Here is a 24,707-nt window from a genome sequence, read left to right on the forward strand (position 1 = left end):
TTAATGGACGTGCTTACAAACATGATTTACAAATGTGGGGACCTGAAAACCAAATGTAATTTTTGAGAAATCATGTGAAAAACCTAAGGTTAATGTTTGGTGTGGTTTAGTGAAAAATTGTGTAATTGGCCCTATTTTCCTGGCTAAAGAGATTGTTAATGGACATTTTTTATCTTGATATGTTAAACTGGTACAGTTTTTTTTGTCTAGATGAACTCAAAAAGATACATCCAATTTATTTCCAACAAGATGGTGCACTCAAGAGTTTAATCCATTCATTAGCCGGCATGAAATGAAAAATTTGCAGAAAGACTGAGAAGGCCCTATTTTCTGACCTCCAAGAAGTCCACACCTAACCTCTTGTGGGGATACATTAAAAGCACTGTTTACACACAGAAATTACTTGACTTGACTTGAGTCACTTAAAGAAAAGAATTACGGATTTAATTACAACCCTAACAAAAGATATGTTACATCATTCATGGGCAAAAATTGAATATCAACTGGACATTTGCCGAGTGACAAAGGGGGTGCATATTGAAATTTATTGATAATGTAACAAAACTATTTGAGATGGAGAATTTGACAAATAAAACAATATAACAGTAAGTATGTTTGTTTTTACTTAATTCATATATTAAACCCTCCCATTATTTTACGATGACTCTATATATCCTGAAATAATTTTCATTTATACCCTTTGATTGTGTTTTATTTTGCACTTTTTTTTTATTAAGTTTCTTTTTTTATATTAAGTACTTCATTATAATAATACGTAATTTATTTATCCTAAAATAATTAATGGGCTTAATAATTTTGGCTTAAATCAGATCTATTTGTTTTATTGTAATTAATTGTAGTATATTTTGCGATGCTGCTCTGATCAAGATTTTACCATTGTTTCCCATAATCCAATCAGGCAAATGCTGGGGTATTTTCTTTTTTTATTAGTAGCGCATTTATTTAATTATGACGTGTTTTATATTATGTACATTTCTGAAAAAAGATTTATTTACTTAATATAGAAGCAAGAAGAGAGAATTAACAATTATTATCAAAATAAAACAATGGATCATTTCAGAGCAACAATAATTACATTTACAAAATTATCAGATCTTTACAGTCTGCCATCATTAAAAGTAAAACAACTATTTACAAAACATGAGGTCTGTAAATAAAGTAATGAGACTGGTTCAAAAACTTTTTATTTACAATCCAATTTATGAATAGCCGCAGAATAATGAAATTTTGGACTTAGGACTGTTGTAACATCTAGTTGTGCACCTCCCTTTTTGACTACAATCGACTGAACTAAAAGTCTCCAAAAAAACCCAAAATCAAAAAATTCGGATTTTGGGCTTTTTCTTAAGTGTAGTAATAAGCCCTCATTGAGAGCTTTTCAACGATATATCATAAAAGGTACTTATTTTTATTGGTTCCAGAATTATAGCCCAATAAAATTTTAATTAATGAAATATTTGAATCTTACAAGGGGAAGGCACATTGGTTCTAATCCGACTTCATTTCCTTTTTTTTCATTTAAATATATTGATTTCTTAATAATTATTAACCTCAGACTGTAAAAAAAGTTTTACAATAAATAATTCAATAATAACAAACAAAAAATTAATAAAAAATATAGATATATATGTAATTTAATAGGTGTACAAGGAAGTCATGTGTGTCCACAACAGATTTTTTAGTATAAGAAAAGTTCGAGAAAAAAATATCATAAAAGTAAAAAAAATGATGGAATTTTTTTTTCAAAATTCATTATGTTGGTTATGAGTCTCTAAGGTTTAACTTTATTTTCAGAAAAATGATATCTGTATACAAATGTAAATAAAAATAGAGTTATATACAAAGTTATAGAGTTATACAACCCACGAGTTGGTCTAGTGGTGAACGCGTCTTCGCAAATCAGCTGATTTTGAAGTCGTTAGTTCCAACGTTCAAATTCTCGTGAAGGCAGTTACTTTTATACGGATTTGAATACTAGATCGTGGATACCGGTGTTCTTCGGTAGTTGGGTTTCAATTAACCACACATCTCAGGAATGGTCGACCTGAGACTGTACAAGACTACACTTCACTTACACTCATACATATCAACTACACTCACCCGCTGCAGTAATACTGGACGGTGATTCCCGGAAGAATAACAAGAAAAAATAAATATAATCTACGAGTAATTATCGATATAAATCGATAGAGCAAGTGAATTTCGAAAGGCAAGTGAACTAATAACTATCGATCGATGAAACCGTACATGTACACCGGCGTGTAGTTGTTATGGATTTGCTATCCGACCAGGGCTTAAGGCTTGATGGAAGAAGAGCTGATGAATTAAGAGAAATTCGCTGTAAGCTAGGTGTTTTCGATCAGCCAGATGGAAGTGCTTACTTGGAGCAGGGAAATACCAAAGTATTGGCTGCTGTTTATGGACCGCATCAGGTTTGATTTTTGTCACTATTTCGTTAGGTTATGTCGCATGTTATTAGCAGAAAGTTAATTTTTGTTAAATTCATTTTGAGTATAGTGTAATTTAATATCTACACTGTTATAAAATTTGTAACAAAAATTGCATTAAAATAGAAAATAGACATGAAAGGTATTTTATTACTTAAAATACAGACAACCCTGTTTTTTTAGACCGAAATTCAAAAATTATAATTTGAACATTTTTAAATGTACAGATATCTTATAGATATTTTAATAGAAGATTAATAAATTATTAAAATTTATTTTAAGATTTCAAGACACCCGTTGCCAAATAAATTAAATTTAATTTGTGGGATGTGAACAAGGTAAGCAATATCCTGATCGCCCAGCACATTCTTTGCAGTATCTACAAAAATCACTAGGAAAATTTTTCAATACGACGTAATCGATGCATGTGACTGTGCTGTTCCTCCAGGTGAAAAACAGACTGAATTATGATTGATAACCTCCTAATACTCCCCTCCAAAGAGGGGAGCGCAATGTTTCCTCCAAACACAAAGGCCCTGAAAAGCACTAGCACCGAAAGGACTTAAGGGGATGGACTGCAGGAGAACGAAGCTCATGTGCACATAGTTTCCCATGATCTGTCCCGGTCAATTATTTCTCTCTGGTCTATAGGACTGGAACACATATAACAACTCCTTTCATTTATTAAACAAAAAAATCTAACCGCCACTAAATAAATAATGACCCACCCACACCCGATAAACAAAAGATACAGCAGCAAGGGACATTCGTGCAGGTTCTGCTATTAGTAGGGAGATAATAAACTCTCCCTCTGTCCTTGGGTTTTGTTCAGTTCCTCCTAATAGCTTGGGATGATGTGTGTATCTGGATCTCTGATGAAACATGGCAGAGTTTCTTTGAAGACTGGTTTCGAAGGATGGAGAAGTATATGATATGTGAGGAAATTATTTTGAAAAATAATGATAAGTAAGATGTATTGAAAATTGTTCCTTGTTTCCTTTATATTATATGGAGTATGCAGTATGTATTTATGTATATATCCAAAAATTATGATTAGAAAACTAAATGAAATCCTTCTTGACGTGATCTATGTTATAGAGCCTATAATTACAGTGGACAATAACTTTTTTTTTTTTTTTTTTTATTATAAGATAGCATTTTTGACTCTGATTTCAAGTATTTAAGTGGTTCCTTTCTATCATAAATTTCTTGTAATTATCATTTTTTGTTTAGAAAAAAGCATTCTGATGTTAGTATAATAATTTTATACATGCAGTTTCTACAGAATTGTTGTTGTTCAGATAATAATTACTATTATTTTTTCTGCTAAGAATACTGTAATTTCTACATTGAGTATTGTTTACCTTTCTTCTTTGAGCTTAGCTTCAAATGAAGCCAAAAAAGGTGTACAGTACTCAACATTGCAATCTCTACAAGCCTAAAACCTGTTTCTTGTGAATTTTTCTGATGTAGTTTGTTGTAGTTATAATAGTCTTGAGATTCCAGAATTTACAGCCAGCATTCTTGGGTTCCATTTTCCCTGGCAGCACGTTTCCTATGAGATTATTTCATGGTGAAAGTGTTTTCCATGTTCATCACTCACAGCTCAAAGATTTTTTTAGGAAGAAACCCAGATGAGAATATGAAAAGTGGATGTTTAGTGACATATTACATCCAAGTACTCTATAGTTTTTAAGAAGCTCAGTTATAAGTCCTTTCATTATTTGCTTATGATTTCCAAGGAAGTTGTTTACAATCTTTTTAAAAAAATATCTTCACACAGCAGCCTTACAGTAATTCAAACTGACTTCAAATTTAATATCACTTATCAATTTTCTTATTTATGGTCCAACAATATACCTTCCTTTATCTTAGCATCACTTATATTAGCAAACTTGTTTTTTAGAAAGAGAGATTCAGTCGTATTATGATCCATTGCTTTAACATAATTTTTCATTAAACCTTGTTTAATGTGTACTGACGCAAGATAAACTTTTTCAGGTTTTACTAGTGCTACCCACTGGGTTGGTCTAGTGGTGATCGCGTCTTCCCAAATCAGCTGATTTGGAAGTCGAGAATTCCAGCGTTCAAGTCCTAGTAAAGCCAGTTATTTTTACACGGATTTGAATACTAGATCGTGGATAACGGTGTTCTTTGGTGGTTGGGTTTCAATTAACCACACATCTCAGGAATGGTCGAACTGAGAATGTACAAGAGTACACTTCATTTACACTCATACATATCATCCTCATTCATCCTCTGAAGAATTATCTAAACGGTAGTTACTGGAGGCTACACAGGAAAAAAGAAGGTTTTACTAGTGCTGGACTCATAACATTTTTCTCTCCTTAAAGTCAGTGTCTTTCTTTTTGGTCACTTTTTTTTAACATAATGATTCTTCCTATCTATCCTATGAGCAAGACAGCAGTTGCTCACACAAGAAGCAACAAAATTTAGTATACTAAAGTTGTAAACAAAGTAACAGGGCTATTACTTTCAGATCTCCACAAATGTTTCTTATAGTGAACCACATCCAACATAAGTTTTATATTTTCATATGACTCTTTCATGTAAACTTCATGAACGAAAAGGATTGATGGGATATCATTTACAACATAAAAGACTGCTTTCAAACTACATTTTGAAAAATCTACAAAAATATGCTAATCATCAGGATGGTGCATATGTCCCAAAGCTTCTGGTAATGATTCCACATCATTACAATAAACTAAGTCCTTGTACTGAAAGAAGAAAACTTCAAATTCACACTGCCTCTCACGGAAAACACTTATTTTAATATTATGTTGAAAAAGATTACATCCTTTCTGTTGTGATGTGAAATTTCTGATTGATTCTTGGATAAATTTTAGGTCACAAATGAGTTCAATTAATTCTGACCGATTAATTAAGTGTGGTTCAATATTTGTATTTTCTAAAAAGTCTGGGTCTCTCCTTTATTCAAAATCTGATAAGTCTGCACAACCATCAGTATCTTCTTCGTCTAATTCCCAGGTTTTTGGTGGTGCTGGAAATGGAAACTGTGGCCTATGAAGTATGATCTTAAAGCAGAAGGAATATCAGAATATTTAACAGTATGTCTAGTCTTAGCTGTTATCTGTCATATTTTTGTTATATAACAATAGCAGTCTGTGAAGTGATACTTCAGTTCTCTCCAAACCATTGGAATTGCAAGTGTAATGTGAGGAAATCTGTTCACGTAACCAATCAATAACATTACACATAAATAACAGCAAATATGATAAGCCCAGAACCTATCCTAATACCTACTTACATCCAAAATACACTATTTTTATCAGTAGAGATATATTTCTCCTCTGAGACTTTAATGTTACCTCGCCACAAATATAGCAAAAACTGTCTGAATAGTTAAAGCAACTGCATGGCATTTTTATTAAAAGGTTCACTACAATACACTCACAAACGCAAATTGCAAAACTATAAATACTTTATACATATGGTAACATATGTATACGTAAATACTTTATAATATATGGTAATATATACTATGACTTTACTGAGAAAAATAAAATCACAAATTGGTTACAAAAGCAACAACTACCCCACTAAATGTTACATACACGAGAGCTTGCACTTAATTGATGTAGTTGGATTTCTCTTAGCCAGCATGATAGATTTAACCCACTGGGTTGGTGTAGTAATAAAACTCATCATCGTAAATCAGCTGATTTTGAAGTCAAAGAGTTCTAAGGTTCAAATCCTAGTAAAGGCAGTTACTTTTATACAGATTTGAATACTACATCGTGGATGCCAGTGTTCTTTGGTTGTTGGATTTCAATTAACCACACATCTCAGGAATGGTCAACCTGAGACTGTACAAGACTACACTTCATTCACATTCATACAATTTCGTATGAATGTTCCTCATTCATCCTCTGAAATAATACCTTACTTCAGAGTAAGTTAAAGTTCAGAGTAAATTAGTTCAGAGGTGGTTCTGGAGGCCAAAAAAAAGAAAAGCATGATAGGTTGTTTAAAGTATTACATCTGATACTGATTCATCAAAACAAAATCATATATGCTGTGCAGCGTATGACTGATGGGTGACATAATTACATTAAGAAGAAATATGACATAATCATATGTGTATCATTTATAATCATTTTAATTACTGTGTAAATAAATAATTCTTATTTTTCATGGCTATTTATCAACCCAAATAAATTACAGATTATTTAGCAACTTAACTGCTCCAGTAATTAAAATAATAAATATATTTTACTTCCATTGTTTGTTCGATGTATTTGCTGGAAAGTAGAGAAAGGACAATTACATAACATCTGAGGCTGATATGGAAATTCTGACTTTATATTCAGAATCAACACCCAAAATTACATAAGATTCTACAAATATTAAACATGTTACAAAATCTTTATTGACCAGTGTTATCATATGATTTAATAAAATATTTATTTACATACTAGACATAAGGACCCTTACCATACTTTGAATTTTATATTCAAATGGTGTGGTACCAGTCACCCAGGACTGGTGTGAATTTATACTTTCCAACATCAGAATTTAATCTTTAGAATTACTCACTATGGTAAAGAAATAGTGGAGGATAGATGAAAAATACACTTATAGTAAATAAGGGATCGAGAAGGAAGAATAGGACTCCTCATTAACGCTTGTACAGAACATACATAGTTGATACCATAGCCAACATGGTAAATTAATGGTACTGTTCTTTATGTTTAAGATATTCTTTCCATTTTTAACTATGAAAGACCAACATACAGATTTGTCAAGAAAAGCTTTTAGGTAAATTTTTCTCTAATACTAGTTATATGTTTATATTTTTACAGATTAGAGGTACCAGCAGGATAAAATCGTTACCGGACAGTGCTGTTGTGAATTGCCAGTACAGTATGGCTACATTTAGCACAGGAGAAAGAAAACGTAGACCACGTGGTGACCGTAAATCCCAGGAAATGACTGCACATCTAAAACAAGCACTGTCAGCAGCTATTAAAACTGAACTGTACCCTCGATCTCAAATAGATGTCTTTTTGGAGGTATTTATTTATTTAATACCAGGTTACATAGTCATACAGTACTGTAACAATGTACCAACAATACTATGCAGAGACGCCCAGATATCTGTATGCAGTCCAGCGTATATACGAGGTCTGTTCAGAAAAAAACTGAACTTTATTCTTTTAATCTTTATAATTAATTTTACAAATTATTGGCCCTTGTCCCATTCAAAGTACTCCCCTCCCCTATTCACACACTTTTCCCAGCAGTGTTTCCAACTCACCTAGCATTCCTGGGTAGCTTCATTCAAATTGCCAGGTCTGACGAGCAGGGAGGTTGAGGGAGGACAGTCATCTGATTTTTGGTACAAAACCGTGCACAAGTGCATTGTCATGGTGAAGGAACCATGAGTTATCTTGCCACAACTCCGGTGTTTTTTTTGCGGATGTAACTTTTATAAAACGCCTTGATAGTAGGCATGGTTCATTGTTTTGTCTTAAGGAAAGAATGCAAAATGCACAATCCCTTTAAAATCAAAAAACAGAGAGCATCACTTTAACAATGGATCGAGATTGACGTGCTTTCTTGGAGTGTGGAAATCCTTTGCCAATACATTTTGATGATTGAACTTTTGTCTCAATGTAGTAGCCATAAATCCAGCTTTTGTCTCCGTATAATCCTTTGCTTAGCTGTTTCTTCATCATCATCGGCTTGTTCAATAAGTGGCTGACAAACTTCCTTTTGATGTTTCTTGTTTTTGATGTTGTTCGGTCATCAAACGAGAAACAAACTTTGCTGCAACTTGATACATGTTCAGTTTTTCAATTAAAATGTCATGGCATGATCCAATTGAGATGCTAACCTCTTCTCCAAGTTCTGTCACAGTTAATGGCAATTTTCACTTACCAGATCATTGATTTTTTGATCACAGGTGTCATCAGTTGAAGACAAAGGCCTTCCTGGTTGAGGGTCACCTTCAGTTGACTGACAACCACTTTTTGTTCGTGAAATCAATTCATAAATATTGTGTACAACCCAAGTATCATATGCGTAAGCTTGTTTCAAAAACTGAAACGTTTCTGTAAAAGTTTCCTCCCCCCCCCCTGTCACACGAAATATTACGTTGTATCATTGCTCCCAAAAATCACACTTTACAAAAAAAACTACAAAAATCACTACTAACATTTAAACATATTGCACTCAAATAACAATAACACAAAAACTAAACAAGATAACAATCCAAGAACATGTGGTTAGAAGAGGTTATGCGAAACACAATGCTGCCAACCGCACATCACTAAATATCTGTTGGCATGTAATTAAAAATGTCCAGTTATTTTCTGAACAGATCTCACACAAAAAAAAATACAAAAAGTAGAAAAGAAAAACTTAAAGATATAAAATAATAATGATAACATCTAATTCTCTTGGGAAGAATTCATCTCTGTGATAGAGCCTTCATTAATGTTCATTCATCTTATAGCTTTTTCTAATATTTTGTTTATATAATTTCTCAAGACTAGACCTTTAGTTTCGTGAGGCAGTTTATAGTAAAATATACATAGTTTATTTTTATGAATCCTTCTGCAAATTTATTTCAATAATTGAATGTATTTATGTCTCATATTTGAGAAATTATTTATAAATTTTAGGACTATTCCTCTGTAATGATGACTGAATGATTGTAATCTATATTTTAATAAATTAAATGGTAATTTAATTATTAAATAAAACTATTTTTTTACATATAGTTTTTAACACATTCACTGCTGGCTTTTCATCGGTGTATCTGTGCTGAATTATTTTTTTTGTTTTTAACTTAACGTAAGTATACTAGTTATCAATATTGATATATGTCTTGGTATATAAAATGTTTGGAAAACCCAAGACATCTTATATACCATCATCTATTCTTAGTATCATCTATTACTGAAGTGAAAGACTTTTTGGGAGGAAAGTGTTTTGAGAATGATGATCATGAAAAATTGACTATGTATTTCAGTTGACTGATGGCAGAGGGATATTCCAAGAATACAAAAACATATCAGACAATATAATTGCTTTTATATTTATATATATATATATATATATATATATATATATATATATGGACGAAATGATTCCGGAACCGATTTAAACTTTCTCCATACTTAAAATCTCAATTAAAAAAAATCGGTTTGCGCCTCCACGTTGGTTCGTCTGGATAACCAGTTAGAAACGTGGAGATTTCTACTGGTGAACTAAATCGGAATCACCTCTCTGGATCACATCCAGAGTTGTAACTCGGGAATTTATTCCCACCCAAGGCTGACTTGCCTTTAAAAGTCAAATATGGAAGGTCTTTTAAGAAAAAATCCACCGTCTGGTAAATACCAGAGAAGGCTGCACTCGGATCCGGTGGGCAGCTGCTTAAAAGATAACAATGAATCGGAGCGTTTGGAAACACCCAAAAACAACACAACTTCAAAATTGAGGATAAGACACAAGCAAATAAACTACATTGCCACTCACAACATTAATTCTCTAACTCAACCCGGCAAACTAAAAACTCTAACAGACGTAATGGACAAACAAAATATCCTAATCGCAGGACTTCAAGAAATGAGAAACACCGATCGAGAGCCATTTGAATCTCAGGGTTACAGAATTTACAAAGGAATCCCCGGGAAACGTGTGATGAAGAATTGCCCACAGTTCGGAACAGGATTTGCAATCAATCTTAAAATAATTGACTCAGTCGTAGAATTTAAGTCTTACTCCCCCAGGATTTCAACCTTAACCCTAAAATCAGCCAATAAATTCTACACCATAATAAATGTTCATGCTCCCACCAATGACAAAAACAATCTTAAAAAAGATAGAGAAGAGATGGACAAATTCTGGGAACTTCTTGACCAAACTGCAAACAACATAAATAAGACCCACACGAAGATTTTAATAGGGGACTTTAATGCCCAACTTGGTAAAGGACGAAGATATCGTGATATTATCGGAAAATGACCTGCCTAAAAGAAAACTAACAAGAACGGCCAAAGACTTGTCGAATTTTGCAGAAACCATAATATGATCTCAAAATCCACCTATTTTATGAGAAAACCAAACAAATTGAAGACTTGGAAACACCCAGATTGGAAAAAAGGAGAATGGCAACTGGATCATGTTTGCATGGACCGGAATTATCACAAGGAGATTTATAATGTAAAAGTCTTGAGAGGAACAGATACTGGATCGGACCATTACTTAATTAAAGTTAAAATAAAATTCACCCTGCATAAAAAGAAAAAATCCCAACCTAAAAACAAAAGAGCTTATGATCCACATAAATTAATAAACAATGCCATCTTTGAAGAAACAACAAAAAAAATCAAATTAACTAATAATTTAAAAGAACTGACATCCCAACTGAAAGAAATAGCTGAAGAACTAGCCCCTATAAACCCAAGAAAAAAACACCAATGGTGGAATGAAGAATGTGACAAAGCAGTCAAAGACCGACACCGGGCTTGGATCAACCACCAAACCCAGAAAACTGAAGAATCTAACCATGAATTCACCAAACAAAGGAAAATAACTCAGAAAATTATAAGAGGAACCAAACGACAAGCCCAAAATACTTGATTCAGCAAATAGAAGAAAGTTCCAAGAAAACTAATTTCCGAGACTATTATAAAATGTTTGGTCAGGCTCTTCAAAGATATGAACCATCCACCCTTATGCTGAGAGGAAAAAAAGGAAATATGGCCCACACCAATAAAGAAAATGCTGAAATTTTGGCAGAAACCTTCAATAGACTCCTCAACTGTGACGACCCCCCAGAGCTTTTTGAGATTGACACTGAAACTCCAGTTAAAACTTCACCAGTAAATATCAACCCGCCAACAATTCAAGAAGTTCTCGCAGCCTTAAATGAAATAAAAAACTACAAAGCAAGCGGAGAAGACCAGCTTTTCGCAGAACTCTGGAAACACTCATCAGTTTATTCAGTCAAAACTTCCCTACATCTATGCCTCGTGAAAATATGGAACGAAGAAAAACTTCGAGAACACTGGACCACAGCCCTCATCCATCCATTACATAAAAAAGGGGATAAAACTAATCCTGAAAACTACAGAGGCATATCTCTCCTGGATTGCACATACAAAATCCTGTCGAGAATCATATACAACCGATGCAAAGACCAACTTGAACTGGAACTTGGGGAATACCAAGGGGGATTTAGGCCATGGAGAGGTTGCCCGGAGCAAATAATATCCCTAAAACTTATGATGGACTTATATAAAAGACGGAAAAAATAACTAATAATCACCTTCGTCGACTTTAAAAGGGCCTATGATTGTATACACCGACCATCCATGCTGAAGATTCTGAGAAACCTGGGCCTTCACCCTAAACTCGTAAACATGATAAAATTAACTTTAACCAATACCCAGTCCAGAGTGAAATTCAGAGGTGAACTCTCTCAACCCTTCTACATAAAAACTGGATTGAGGCAAGGAGACGGCCTCTCACCACTCCTTTTTAACTGCGCCCTTGAATTTGTCATGAGAAAATGGTATGAAATAAATCCCAAAAATATAAAAATGGGTACTAAGAAAAACTCCATCATACTAAATTGCCTAGGATTTGCAGATGACCTCGCTCTTTTAGCAAATAATATTCAAGAAGCCAAAACACAAATCATGAGCCTTCAAAACCTAGCACAAAAGATAGGGCTTCATATCTCTTTCGAAAAAACTGAACTAATGGCCATAGATCCTCTGGTAATAGAGCACATTACGGTAAACAATCAGAAAATTAAAATAGTAAAACAATTTAAATATCTAGGGGAAATAATAACTTATAATTTAAATGAAAAAGTGACATGGCAAAACAGGACAAATAAAATGATTAAATCCCAAAAATTAACTTGGTCAACATATAACAAAAAATGCCTTTCTGCTAAAACAAAACTTAAACATTATAAAACTGTAGTACAGCCAGAAGTCACCTACGGAAGCGAGACCCTTTTCAAAATCACTCAGAAAAACCGAATTGAAAAAATTCTGAAAATAGAGAGGAGAATTGTCAGAACGTGTATCAATAAAAAACACCAAAAAGAAGGCCAATGGTGGATTGTGCCAAATGAGGTGGTGTATCGAGAAATAGAGCCTGTTACTGATACTATGCGGAAAAAAAGAATCTCTTTCTTCGGTCATCTCATAAGGACACCGCAAACAAGACTGTCAAGAAATATCATTGAAAAGCTCTGGTTCCAAAAGCTAGAAGTAGGATGGATCAAAGAAATTAGAGAAGATATGAAAGAATTGGGAATTTCCGTGACTGACCTACAGAATAAAACTGGAAAAATTACAAAGCTAAAAGATAAAAGCATTAGATTTAAACAAAAGACAGACAAACGACAAAATACAACGAAGAGGGTGTTTACGGATGAAGAAAAGAAAGCAAGATCTGAACAGATGAAGAAATACTGGGCAGCTCGAAAGAGTAAAATAACACGCTTTTCTCAGAAAAGATCCAACTAAAATTGACTTAAGTGGTCCCATGTTGGCCGTAAAAGCATAATAATAATAATAATAATAATATATATATATATATATATATATAATCAATTTAAAAAGATTGCTTAAGATTAGTTTATGTAACTAAAACCTTCTGTGTTCAAAAATCTTCGTCGGTTTTTTTACTACTTTATCGATATTACTTTCTGGTAATGTGAGACTTTCATTTTATTCAGTTTGTATTTCCTGTACTTTTGATGGTTTTATAATTTAATTTCCCTACTTACTGGATTTTTCATGATTTACAGGTGCTGCAGGCGGATGGTGGAAACTATTGTACCTGTGTAAATGCTGCCACATTGGCTCTAATAGATGCTGGAATTCCTATAAATGAATATGTTATTGGATGCACTGCTTCATTAGCTAATGGTGATGTACCGTTGATCGATATAAGCCATTTGGAAGAAACAACTGGTGGTCCAAACTTAACCATTGTAGCAATGCCATTGTCTGGACAGGTAAAATTTAATTTTTGTCCCGGTATGATTTTTTAATAAATAGTTATTCTTTGATGGTCCTTGATTTGTCCTGTAAAAGAATATGTTTTTAGTTCTGGGTAACTCTCCCAGTTCTTGGAGAATCACTTAAAATAATATCAAGATAAATATATGACCTTCATTATATTGCATTCACTGTTGGAGTTGACTTCGATAAATAAAATTTTAAACATTTTTGTATTTTGCTGTAATATGTTATTAATCTTTCTTTTATTATTCATTTTTTGAGCTCATTCACCTTGAACAACTGTTTCATAGTATACCTAAAACTACAGTAATTATTTCCACTTATATATAAATAAAATGCCAGAAGAACAGAATGTTCAGTTCTCATCTCCTGTTGTGTGTGTCCTCCAGACATATAACTGGAGGAGTTTGTAGCTACTCTGATCCTGCAAGAACTATTGAGTCTCTTGATTGATTATACCTTTGATATTTGCACTGAGAACCTGTTGAAATATGTTTCTGTAGGATTCACTGTTCATTGTTGTAATATGCTCATCACGATTCTTAAAAAAGTTAGGCCAATAAAAGACCAGTCTAAATAATTAACATTGGTCTATTCCTAAATAGTCAGAAAATTGAACTGCTAATGAAGCTTCAGAATTTCAGTCATTGAATAATATAAATTCTGCTTTCAGAAGAAAAGCAAATTTTTCAACATTTCTTGGTCATTATGTAATGGATTTTACAGGACTATACTATGTTTGTGTTTATTTGACAGTGCCTGAATTTTCCACTTATTCTAAAAATGCTTTATGTTAACGAGTTCAAAGCTGCATCTTTCTTTAAAATGTATTTTCATTAGGATTTGATGACTGTAAAATGTTTCAATATTTTGAACTCCTAGTATTAGTTTCCTAGAAACAGAACAGTGGTAAAACTATAGTATAACTGCCTCAGCACCAATATTTTCTTTACTGAAATATTTGTCAATGACATCCTCCTAGATATTAAGTAAAGCTGAAAATTAGATGTTGCAAATATTTTTTTACCTTACTAACAGACTGTTCCTTGAGATATCAATTCAACTTAAGTAGTGCTCAATGTTGTGTCGACAATTAAGCTTGCTTATAAGTAGTACAAGAAACTAACATGAGTTTTACGTATACTACATTTCCTTTTACAAAGTATTTTAGCGGTATGTCTAGTAATGGAATTTTACATTACTTTACTGTGGGATATTATCTCGCACTTCCCTTCAGATACATTCTATATTACACTATGCTCCACCATTCAAATCCACTTTTATGTTTATTGATTGTTACAACACATTTTTGTGTAGTGAAGCAGATGATTTTTTTTCATCTAACCAACCGCATATGTTGGGTATTTCTATATTGTTAGGTAGAATATTTTAATAGTTTACAAATTTATATAAATTTTTCTTAGATGTGAAACTTACTAAAAGATGTAATAGCAAATTCACAACCAGCACATACTGTCAGGGATTGTCACGCAGAATGAAAACCCTGCCGTTACAGAAACAACTAAAACAAGCAGCTTCTGTAACTTTGCATCACTTGTTTACTTCCAACACCAATGACCTAAAATGACCTTGATATCTAATTTTTGATTAACTTCAATATTTGCAATGCCAGTTTTAGAAAATTTTACTAGAAAAAACTGGTTCTAAGGCAATTATATTATAATTTCATTGAACAGACTTAAGTGAAAACCTGATGATTAGGTGTCAATTGGAGAACCTTCTGAAAACTTTAAAAACCTTATTAGAATAGTTTTATGAGATAGAGAATCATCTCAATTAATATTTGCAAGAAGCTTGCTGAGATTATTGGGTTTGTTCAATTAATTAGTTCAAGAGTAACACTATGATTATGTACTAACCAAGACACAACCTTCACATGCATGCAACTGTAAAATCATTCATTACATTTGCACACACACACACACACACACACACACACACACACATGGGGTGTTCTAGGATACATTCCATGAACTTCAGGTACTGATTCAGGACACCAAAATTAGCAAAAATGTTTATATCAACATAAACCCTATTTTGCTTTGTTTTCCTTCTGGGCACCATTTTGTGATTTTCAACAAAACAAATTACTTTTCAGGAACAGTTAAACCTATTTTAATTAAATTTGGCAAATCTGGCAGCCAAAATAAAAAAGATCCCTGGTGGGCTGATCTGTTATGCCGGATGCACTGCCAGTGGTGGGAAGGCCCTTTAGAGTTGAAAGGATGCTCCCTGTGTTGTTTACCTAATTGTTGATCCAACACAGGGTGGTATGGGGAGAAATAAAAAAAAAAAAATTGGCAAATCTGAGACTAGCGTCTTATTCTACAAAATAAAAAATTTTAATGTCACCTTCAAAAATTTCAAAATGCCGCCATCTTAATTTTTTAATCTTCAGTATCTTTATAATTATTTGTTTGATGAAATTTGTATTTATTACTAAATTTATTAAACATTTTATTTTGAACAAAATGACTTCATTTGTAAAACTCTGTTGACAAACAATCAAGTTATTGCAGACAATTAACCCAGCAGTATGCTTGTGCACCATAGTGCAAGCTGAAAGGAGTTTGCCTGTTTTTATTTTCTGTACTAAGTGTAATAAAATTATAATAATAAATACTAATAGTAAATCAATTAAAATTATGAGCTTGCATTACGGTGTGTAAACGTACTGCATGGTTACTTGTCTGCAATAACTTTTTAATTGTTTGTTCAATAAATGTTTATCAACAGATTTTTACGAATGATGTGTCATTTTGTTCAAAATAAAATGCTTAATGTATTTTGTAATAAATAAAAATTTGAACAAACAAATAATTACAAAGATATTGAAGATTAAAAAATTAACGTGGCCACCATTTTGAAATTTTTGTAGGTGACATTTTCAAAATTTTTTATTTCATAGAATTTGACAGTAGTCTTAGATTTGTCAAATTTAATTAAAGTAAGTTTATTCTTCTTGAGAAATAATTTTTTATTGAAAATCACAAAATGGCATCCAGAAGGAAAACAAAACAAAATAGGGCTTACGTTGATTGAATTTTTTTGATCATTTTGGTGGTGAAGTTCGGAGAATACGTTCCAGAACATTCTTTGTTATATATATCTTTCTTATATATAGCATATATATATATATATATATATGCTATGCATATATATATATATATATATATATAGCTTTTTATATATATATATATATATATTTATATATATATATATATATATATAGCATATTTTTTTATGATCATAAACCAACAATCCAAGTACAGAATTACAAAGTAAATGAAATAACACTTACCATACTTTTCCTTTCTTTATTCCAATAGCACTTTCACAGGATCCCGCATCATCAGTTGTATATAAATTATATAAAATCAAAACACTTTTTTTTTAGAAAAAAAAATTAAAAGATTAATATATTAAAATTACTATCATATGTAGAAAACAAGAAGTCAATTAAATAAAATAATTACATATTTTTAAATATGACATCAATTAAGAATTAAAAATTAAAGTTAACTTTAAAAATAAAATAATTTGAGGATCTATACCATGTAACCTGGCCAGCCAATGTTACATTACTGAGTGGATTTGAAATTATTTATATACATTGTGATTTTATATATATATTGTTATCTAAAAATGTGCTGCCATCTGTTGCTACTTTTATAATAGTGTCATCTTCATACTCTGTGAAAGTTGATCAAGTTGGAAATTCTTTTTTCACACACGTAAGGTGTGTGTGTAACTCCAAGACAGAAGGTATTGTATGGCACTACAAGAAACAGTGTTACACTAATATAGCACTAAAAAATCCTATTTCTAAATAGTCAAACGTTTCTTCTCAACTTTGTATGTGAGGGCCCCTCAGAAATTTCTCAGCCTGACGAAACACAAAAAAGTTTTCTGAAATTTTTTTTTCATACTGTTGTCTTGCAATTTGATACATTAGACCAATGACTTTCAAACTTTTTAATACCTTCAAAATAATACAATTTGTCAAAATAAACAATTATCTCAGCTTTTATCTCATCATTTAAAGCGAGTTTTGTTCAGCAAGTCATCTCTACATATCTGTAAAGAGGAAATTATCACTGACAGCCAAATTTGGCAAATATGGAGAATGTATAAGCACTTTGAAGTACAGAACACAGAGTTTTTATAGCAACAAGCTGAGAGTGACATAAGAACATTTTCTTTTTGACCAGATGTGATCATTTAGCCTGAATAGCCCCTTCAGTCATTCCAGTAGTGAAGCATAATACTCTCCAATAATGGTCTTGTCTTTTTCCAGAGTATGAGCACCTCAGCATGAAAGTCCCAAAGAAAACTAGTCTGGACTTTTGCTGAAAGTGGAAGTGTTTTCACTTTCTTTGGCACATCTCATCTTCTGTTTGGACTATTGCTGTTTGGTTTCTGGCATTTTATGTGAATCCATGTTTCATCTACTGTTATAAAACGTCAAAAAAACTAACGGGAATGACATTCAAATAAATCTAAACACCCTTGAAAAGTGTTCATTCAAATGTGCTTTTTGTTGACTAAATGAATGTGCAGTAAGCTTTTCCATACTAAAAACATCATACAAAATGTAATGGACACAATCAATTGAGATGTTTGCAATATCTATAAGCACATGTACTTTCCATCAATAATCATTTAATAGACATTGTGGATTTTTCTGATGATTTCATCAGTTATAATAATTTTTGGGCATCCTGAGCATTCATAATTCTGATTGGATATATAACCACGTTTAAATTCAGCAACCTACTTTTTTACCATGAAAAAAAGGGGAAGAATCCTTTAAAGTGAAATCTAACCCTTTTTTGTGTGTCTGATAAGATGAGTGAACTTTATAACAGCTCGAATTCTCATTTTTTCCACCCTTCAGGTAAATTGTCAAAATTTAGTGGCTTTTTCTCAATTGCCACAGACAAACAATTAAATGCATGCATCTGAAACTTTGCACAACACTATCTTAAGGATTATATTTGAGGAATATAATAATCATTTGGTCATATTTGTGGCATCTCTGTATGAGGTCGTGTACTTTCTGAACAAAATTAGCTTTACAATTTTTTTCATTTTATCCTATAATACATGTTGGATAATTCAATGTAGCTAGTTCCCATGTCTTACGTGACGTTCATCATCCTTCCATAAATTTTTATTGATGAGACTCAATTTTATCCAAGTTATATGAAGTTTCCTACACTTCTTCCTTACTTATGGAACTCATTTACACATTTTCTTAGTTAGTCTACTAGATTTCATTCTGTCCAGTCCATATTATTCCAGTTGTAGTCTTGATATTCTCAGTCATGGATCCATTCATTACCATTAGTTATTTCATTTTTGCTAAGGCCCTACAGATTCACCTCACAACTGTTCCAGAATTTTATTTCCGCTTATTTCATCCATTTTTTCATTCATTGTTCTGACCTCCAACCAAAAAACCTTTATACCTGATTTTCTTTTAATTTTATTTGATTTTAGTTATTATTAATTTATTACTTTAAATCAAATATGAATGATACTTTGTAAAAATATACTTTTATGCATTGGATTTAGGTCAGATGATATGGAGGTTAATGCAATATTTTGTCAATATCTTCTCTAATAATTGTATCCACAACATAGGTTTTGTTACTAAGATTATATAATTTTACTAATCTTATGTCAATCAGGTGTCATTGATATCTTCTGGAATGCACTGTTCCTGTTTTTTAACCAGACCTTGCAATTCAATAATTTTTTTGCATATCTACTATGTCATGCTTTTTGATTAGCAATTGTGTCTGCTGCCCCTTCTTTTACTCTATTTGAAATGTTATTTTGAAGTTCTCTTTTCTTAATGTATCAGCAGAGCTTTTATTATGAGTGTCTCCACAAATCCATTTGTAAACTTTTTACAGAATTTTGTTTTACTCTAATATGAAAATTCAAACTATACTACAAAGTGTATTAGTATATTTATCAAAATAATGTAATTCAGTTTTCCCTTTTTCAAGGGTGTTGTATAAAAGTCAATCGGCAACCTTCAGTTTCTCATGTTTCTTTGATGATTGTTGCTGCGAGTCTTATGCTCATTCCTGTTTCTTCTGTGACTTGTTCCTGAACTTTTAATAAGGGAATTAATAAAAATAAATAAATTTAAAATTTATGCAAAACAAATCCAGATTTGTTTTGCATAAATTTCAATCCCAATACTCTGGCAGTAATTTTTTGGATTTTTAAATGTTCATGTAATCTTTTATTTTCTACTTTCTTAACAAAACTTGTGTTTATATATTTGAATACCATACTAACAAACCAGTTATGAAAGAAAGTCAATATTTAATACTACAAACATGAAAGCGATAAAACAGTACTCTGCACTGAAACACAGGTTACTGGAAGAAAATGAACATGCATTTTACCAAGGTAAGTTGTATTAGTTACTTTTTGGAGTAACTACTGCTTATATACATGAGCAGGAGACAATGAATCAACCACAACTTTCCATTCTAACTGATTTCACTGCTTACCTACAGCCATCACAAATGTCAGTTCAGTTGGATTGTACAACCTTTTAGTCATGGTGTTAACATGATAATTTATTATAAACTGTTTTATCAGTATAACTTTAATATGTATTAAATTAAATTTTTGTTTTCTTTTATAGATTGTTGTTGCTGAAATGTTAGAGCGGTTTCATGTTGATCATCTTGAGAAAGTAGTAGGTGTTGCATTACAAGGTTGTCAACAGATATATAAGATATTAGACAGAGAAGTTAGAGATCATCTCTCTTATACTGGTTGTGCATCTTCTTGGGGACAGAATTTCGGTTCATGATTTATCTAATTTTTATTACAAAACTTATTAAACTGTGATTAAAATTTTATATATTGTTATTAATTTAATCCTTTATTCTCTTATTGATAATGTTAGGATTTTGAAAGAATTGGTTAATTCATTTCGAATGATTTACTTAACATTTTGCATGTGAACTTGGTACTGTGTTTGATGTTCTTAAAACATATAGTATGATTTGTATTTTCAGTTATCTCTTCTCATTTGTGTAGCAGAATTTTACATAAAGATTTTTTCTAAAAGTTAAAATATGTGTAATTGGTTAATTTAGCTCCTAGATGATATGGAATTTCACTTCAGTCCTAAGCATTACTATTTTGCAGGAACTTTTTATGTATTTTGTACAGTTTTATAACATTACATATATAGTTACAAATTAACATTATCTCAAAGTTGTACAAAAACATAATTTTTTTAATTTTCCAGAACAAAAGTAAAAAAGAGTTGGCCATTTTTTTTTAAAAAGTATATTTTTTTGCATTTAAGACTACGAACATGCTTTCAGAAGATTTTTTGGTCTGCCTGAGAAACGAACAAAGACCAACAAGGAGAGTTTTTTTTATGATGTTCTTCAATCCCTGACTGTAATGCCCAAATTGATGTATTCTCAAATGTAACAGCCAGAATAAAACAGATGGGACTAGAACCCAGCCGGCTTATAAGCAATAAATTGAGAAGGCTGAACTTTTGAATACTATTCAGTCTATCCCCTTGAAACAATAATGAGATTTATCAGGGCATTTCTAACTTATGTATAAGTTAGAATATTAAGAATATTGTTATGCAAATTAATGAAAACAGTTAAATTTTTATGTTTTACTTATATTATTTTACATTAAACAGTTTTGTTAATATGAAATATGTCCTTTTTTATGGTTTATCACCTCTCACTGTATTTGACATAGATTGAATTAGTGTTACACATTTTTCTGTGAATTTTTCACCCTGAAACTATGTATAAATAAATCTTTATTCTGATTGGTACATAAAAATACATTGTACAATCTTTAATAACTGTCTTCAGATATAGATACAGTTATGTTGTCTCCGAAAAGAGCTAGATTGAGTTGCTCAACATTTTAAGGCTGGTTACTTATAAACAATAAAAATTAAGGGATCAAGAATACTTCAATGAGGTACTTCATGTTCCACATCTAGAAGTGAGGACCTAAATTTCTTATGAAAAGATGAATTTCAACTAATTGTAAGCATCTCCTTTGATAGCATTGCCAAAAAGATTTTTCATTCATAAAAAAATATGGAACTAAGCCGAATACTTTACTGAGGTCTCATAAAATTAAACGGAATCTTTTAGTAACCTAAATAATTTAAAATATTTTCCAAAAACTGCATAATTGGTATATCAGTAGATAATTTTTTCCTAATAAACCATACTGAAAAGTTCTTAACCCATATTTTGCTGCCCTCTGATGCACTGATCATAAAATGATTTCTTAAGTTTATACATGCTTTGAAATCATATATATTATTTTTCAGGCATGTTTGTATGTCGATTTATGAAACATTGCAAAAATGCAACTTATCACAAACTGATTTAGCTTACTATTTCTGTGAATCTAAATAAAAACTAAACAGAATAGAAATTAGGATACAATATGAATGTAATATTTATGTTTTATTTCAGTATATAGTGAACATATCAAGTCTATTTTTTATGGTAATCAATAAAACATTTTTGTAAACATTTTGTGTAAAGTCTAACTTTACACTTATTACATAAAAATACCATTGTACTTTTACATTTTCAGCAGTGGATTCTTCTATTATTTTTTTTTTTTTCAGGGAGATGCTTGTCTACTAAGTGTTACTGAGTTTTTGCAGTTGAAAACACTGTTAGTCGTGTCTTTGCATTTGTAAAATAGCAGTTTCTTCCGTGTTATTTGCCTTTGATGATAATAATGCGGTAACTACAAGTTGTCAAAATTTGAGTTGTTCAACTTGTTCTTTGTGGATGCATTGAAAAAGCTACATCAAGAAAATTTGATAACAAAGACCACCACCATTTTTTTCCTATTATAATTATTTGATAGTTGCTGATACCATTGTCCACTGAATCAAACCCACCCATATAACAATTGTATTGCTTGATGAGATCTGGCTATTGAAATTTTCATTTTTTTTCCTTAGAATACCTTTTGACATTATTCAGAGTTTCAGTGAACTGGTAACAGGAGAGTTATCGTTGATTTTGTAATAAAAATTGAATCAGTAGTATCAAACTGATAATCGTACGTCCCACAAGGTTCCTTACACAAAGAACAAGAATCTTCCAAAGGGCAGTTTTGAATTTTATTTTCATTAACCATTCCATTTGCAAAAAAGCCTTCCTTTTTCAGTAAACTTAACAATTTATACCAAGTAAAAAATATATCAAAATAAATGTTGTACTTTCCAGGATTGTCTACAATGCAATAGAATTTGAACAACTGAAGCACCTAATCCAAGGCTAGAATCTATTTCTGCTTTTTTCCTTAATAAAGTGGAAATTTGCTTTCTATATTTTTTTTAATAGAAAGCACTGTAATGGAATGACTAAAATGACTACTGCATCAGAAAGTGTGTTATGTGATGAATAAACATAATAATAACGAGTCATTCTGAATATTCATTGCTGCTGAAGTTGCAAAAACGCAATTATTTTTCTGTTTAGATATAGACATAATAAATAATTGATGATAAGTTTACATAGAAAAACTACCACTATTTTTGAGTACGTAATAATCAGCTAACATAATATTGTACATCAGAGTTAATTCTTATTTAAATTATTCGTAGGTCATCTTAGCAAAAAATTATTAAATTTAGTGAACAATAACGTAAAATATACTTATTGCCTATAAAAATGTTTTTGTTATTATTTAGTAATATGCAAGATTGTTATTAAAACAGGGTATTTTAAAACTGTAAACGAATATTATTATTTCTTGTAATAATAATGCTGATTATGTATATTCAGTTTTATGTGGATTAATAAGTTGCGGTTTTTAAAAAAACATTAAAAATCAGTTTTTCATAATTTTTAAAAATATTTTTCAAAGTATGGAGAATTACAAAATTGTCCTATAGTTTTGTAAATTAAATGTCAAACCTTTTTTAAGGTAGGGAAAAAATTATTTAATAAATAATAATATTGTAATGTCTGTGTTGTCTTAAAATAACAAAAGTCTTAAGGCAGCAAAAAATTAATTCTCCATTGCTGAAAGACACATTAATTAAATTTGTAACGGGGATAACAATAGCATTTACGACTTCTTTTAGAATACTAACAGGAATATCATCAATACACACGGACTATTTACTCTATTTAAAATACTAGCTGAACTTCCTGGGTATCAACAGGAAATTGAAATAGCAATTCGTCAAGATAACTATTCAAGGTGGATGACTTTTTTTGAAGTCAATCAATATTATTATTATTATTGTTTGAAATACTGGGGAAAAATTAATAAAGTAATCTGCTATCTTTGTAGGGGATGAGATAACAGAATTTGAGTCCTTTTGCTGATTTTTTTTTCTTTTTTGCGAAAACCAGTTTTATGTTATCATCGCCCAGAAAACAAAATATGAAATATGAATACAAAATCTAATAAAATAAAAAAATTAAAACAAAATAAAAACTTTAAGTCAAAATTTAAAAACAATATCCAAACAAACTAAATTAATAAAAACAAAGACAGAATAAAAAACTTAAACTAAAATGTTAGCCACAAAAACATACAATGACACAACACAAAAGGCCGCACAACATATGCATTCCACAAGAATGTGGCGTATAGTCAAACGGCAGTTAGATCAAATACTGATGCATTTATTGCTGACATTAGATACCTGTGAGTAGCTGCCATTTGTTCTATCCGCATTCGACAGAGGACCACTTCCTCACAATAAATTTTTCTGTATGAGGAGTCCCATGGCAACATAGAATCTTTAATGTGCCGGAGTTTGTTACCTATTGTAACCGTCCAGTCATCTTGCCACTTTGTGCGAAGAGTGAGTTTCACATAGTTAATAAAGTGGTGGGATGTAGTAACACTGGTAGTGAAGCATGGTTGACTACATGTGTTTTTACTAGCAGAATCTGCATGTTCATTATCTGGAATCCCCACGTGGCTAGGGATCCAGCAGAAACAAACTTATGTGTTGCGACGATTCAACTTGGCAATTACATTGTAGATTTCACTGATGATAGGATGTCTGAAATAAAAATCCTCTAAGGCTTGTAGAGCACTACACAAGGATATGACTGTACTTAGGGTTAATGATATTAAAGCCTTATTTATAGTGTACATTTCAGAA

At 31.5% G+C, this 24,707-nt stretch overlaps 1 protein-coding gene across 1 annotated transcript; it reads left to right on the top strand.

The window, feature by feature from the left end:
- The first annotated feature begins 2,001 nt into the window (after positions 1-2,001).
- Positions 2,002-20,421, top strand: Ski6 (exosome complex component Ski6). Its single transcript, XM_075382481.1, has 4 exons — positions 2,002-2,453; positions 7,316-7,525; positions 13,294-13,503; positions 20,202-20,421. The coding sequence occupies exons 1-4, from the start codon at positions 2,292-2,294 to the stop codon at positions 20,370-20,372; spliced, it is 753 nt and encodes a 250-aa protein (XP_075238596.1). The 5' UTR covers positions 2,002-2,291; the 3' UTR covers positions 20,373-20,421.
- Positions 20,422-24,707: the final 4,286 nt, after the last annotated feature.

Source organism: Lycorma delicatula, chromosome 1 (assembly GCF_047948215.1).
Source record: "Lycorma delicatula isolate Av1 chromosome 1, ASM4794821v1, whole genome shotgun sequence".
NCBI classification, from domain to species: Eukaryota; Metazoa; Arthropoda; class Insecta; order Hemiptera; family Fulgoridae; genus Lycorma; species Lycorma delicatula.

What these genes read in the sequence shown, in the direction of transcription:
- Ski6 (XM_075382481.1), top strand. Translation starts at nt 2,292, where the DNA reads ATGGATTTGCTATCCGACCAGGGCTTAAGGCTTGATGGAAGAAGAGCT. An exon ending in CTGTTTATGGACCGCATCAG is followed by an intron (nt 2,454 to 7,315) that starts GTTTGATTTTTG and finishes ATATTTTTACAG; the next exon opens with ATTAGAGGTACCAGCAGGAT. An exon ending in CAATGCCATTGTCTGGACAG is followed by an intron (nt 13,504 to 20,201) that starts GTAAAATTTAAT and finishes TTTCTTTTATAG; the next exon opens with ATTGTTGTTGCTGAAATGTT.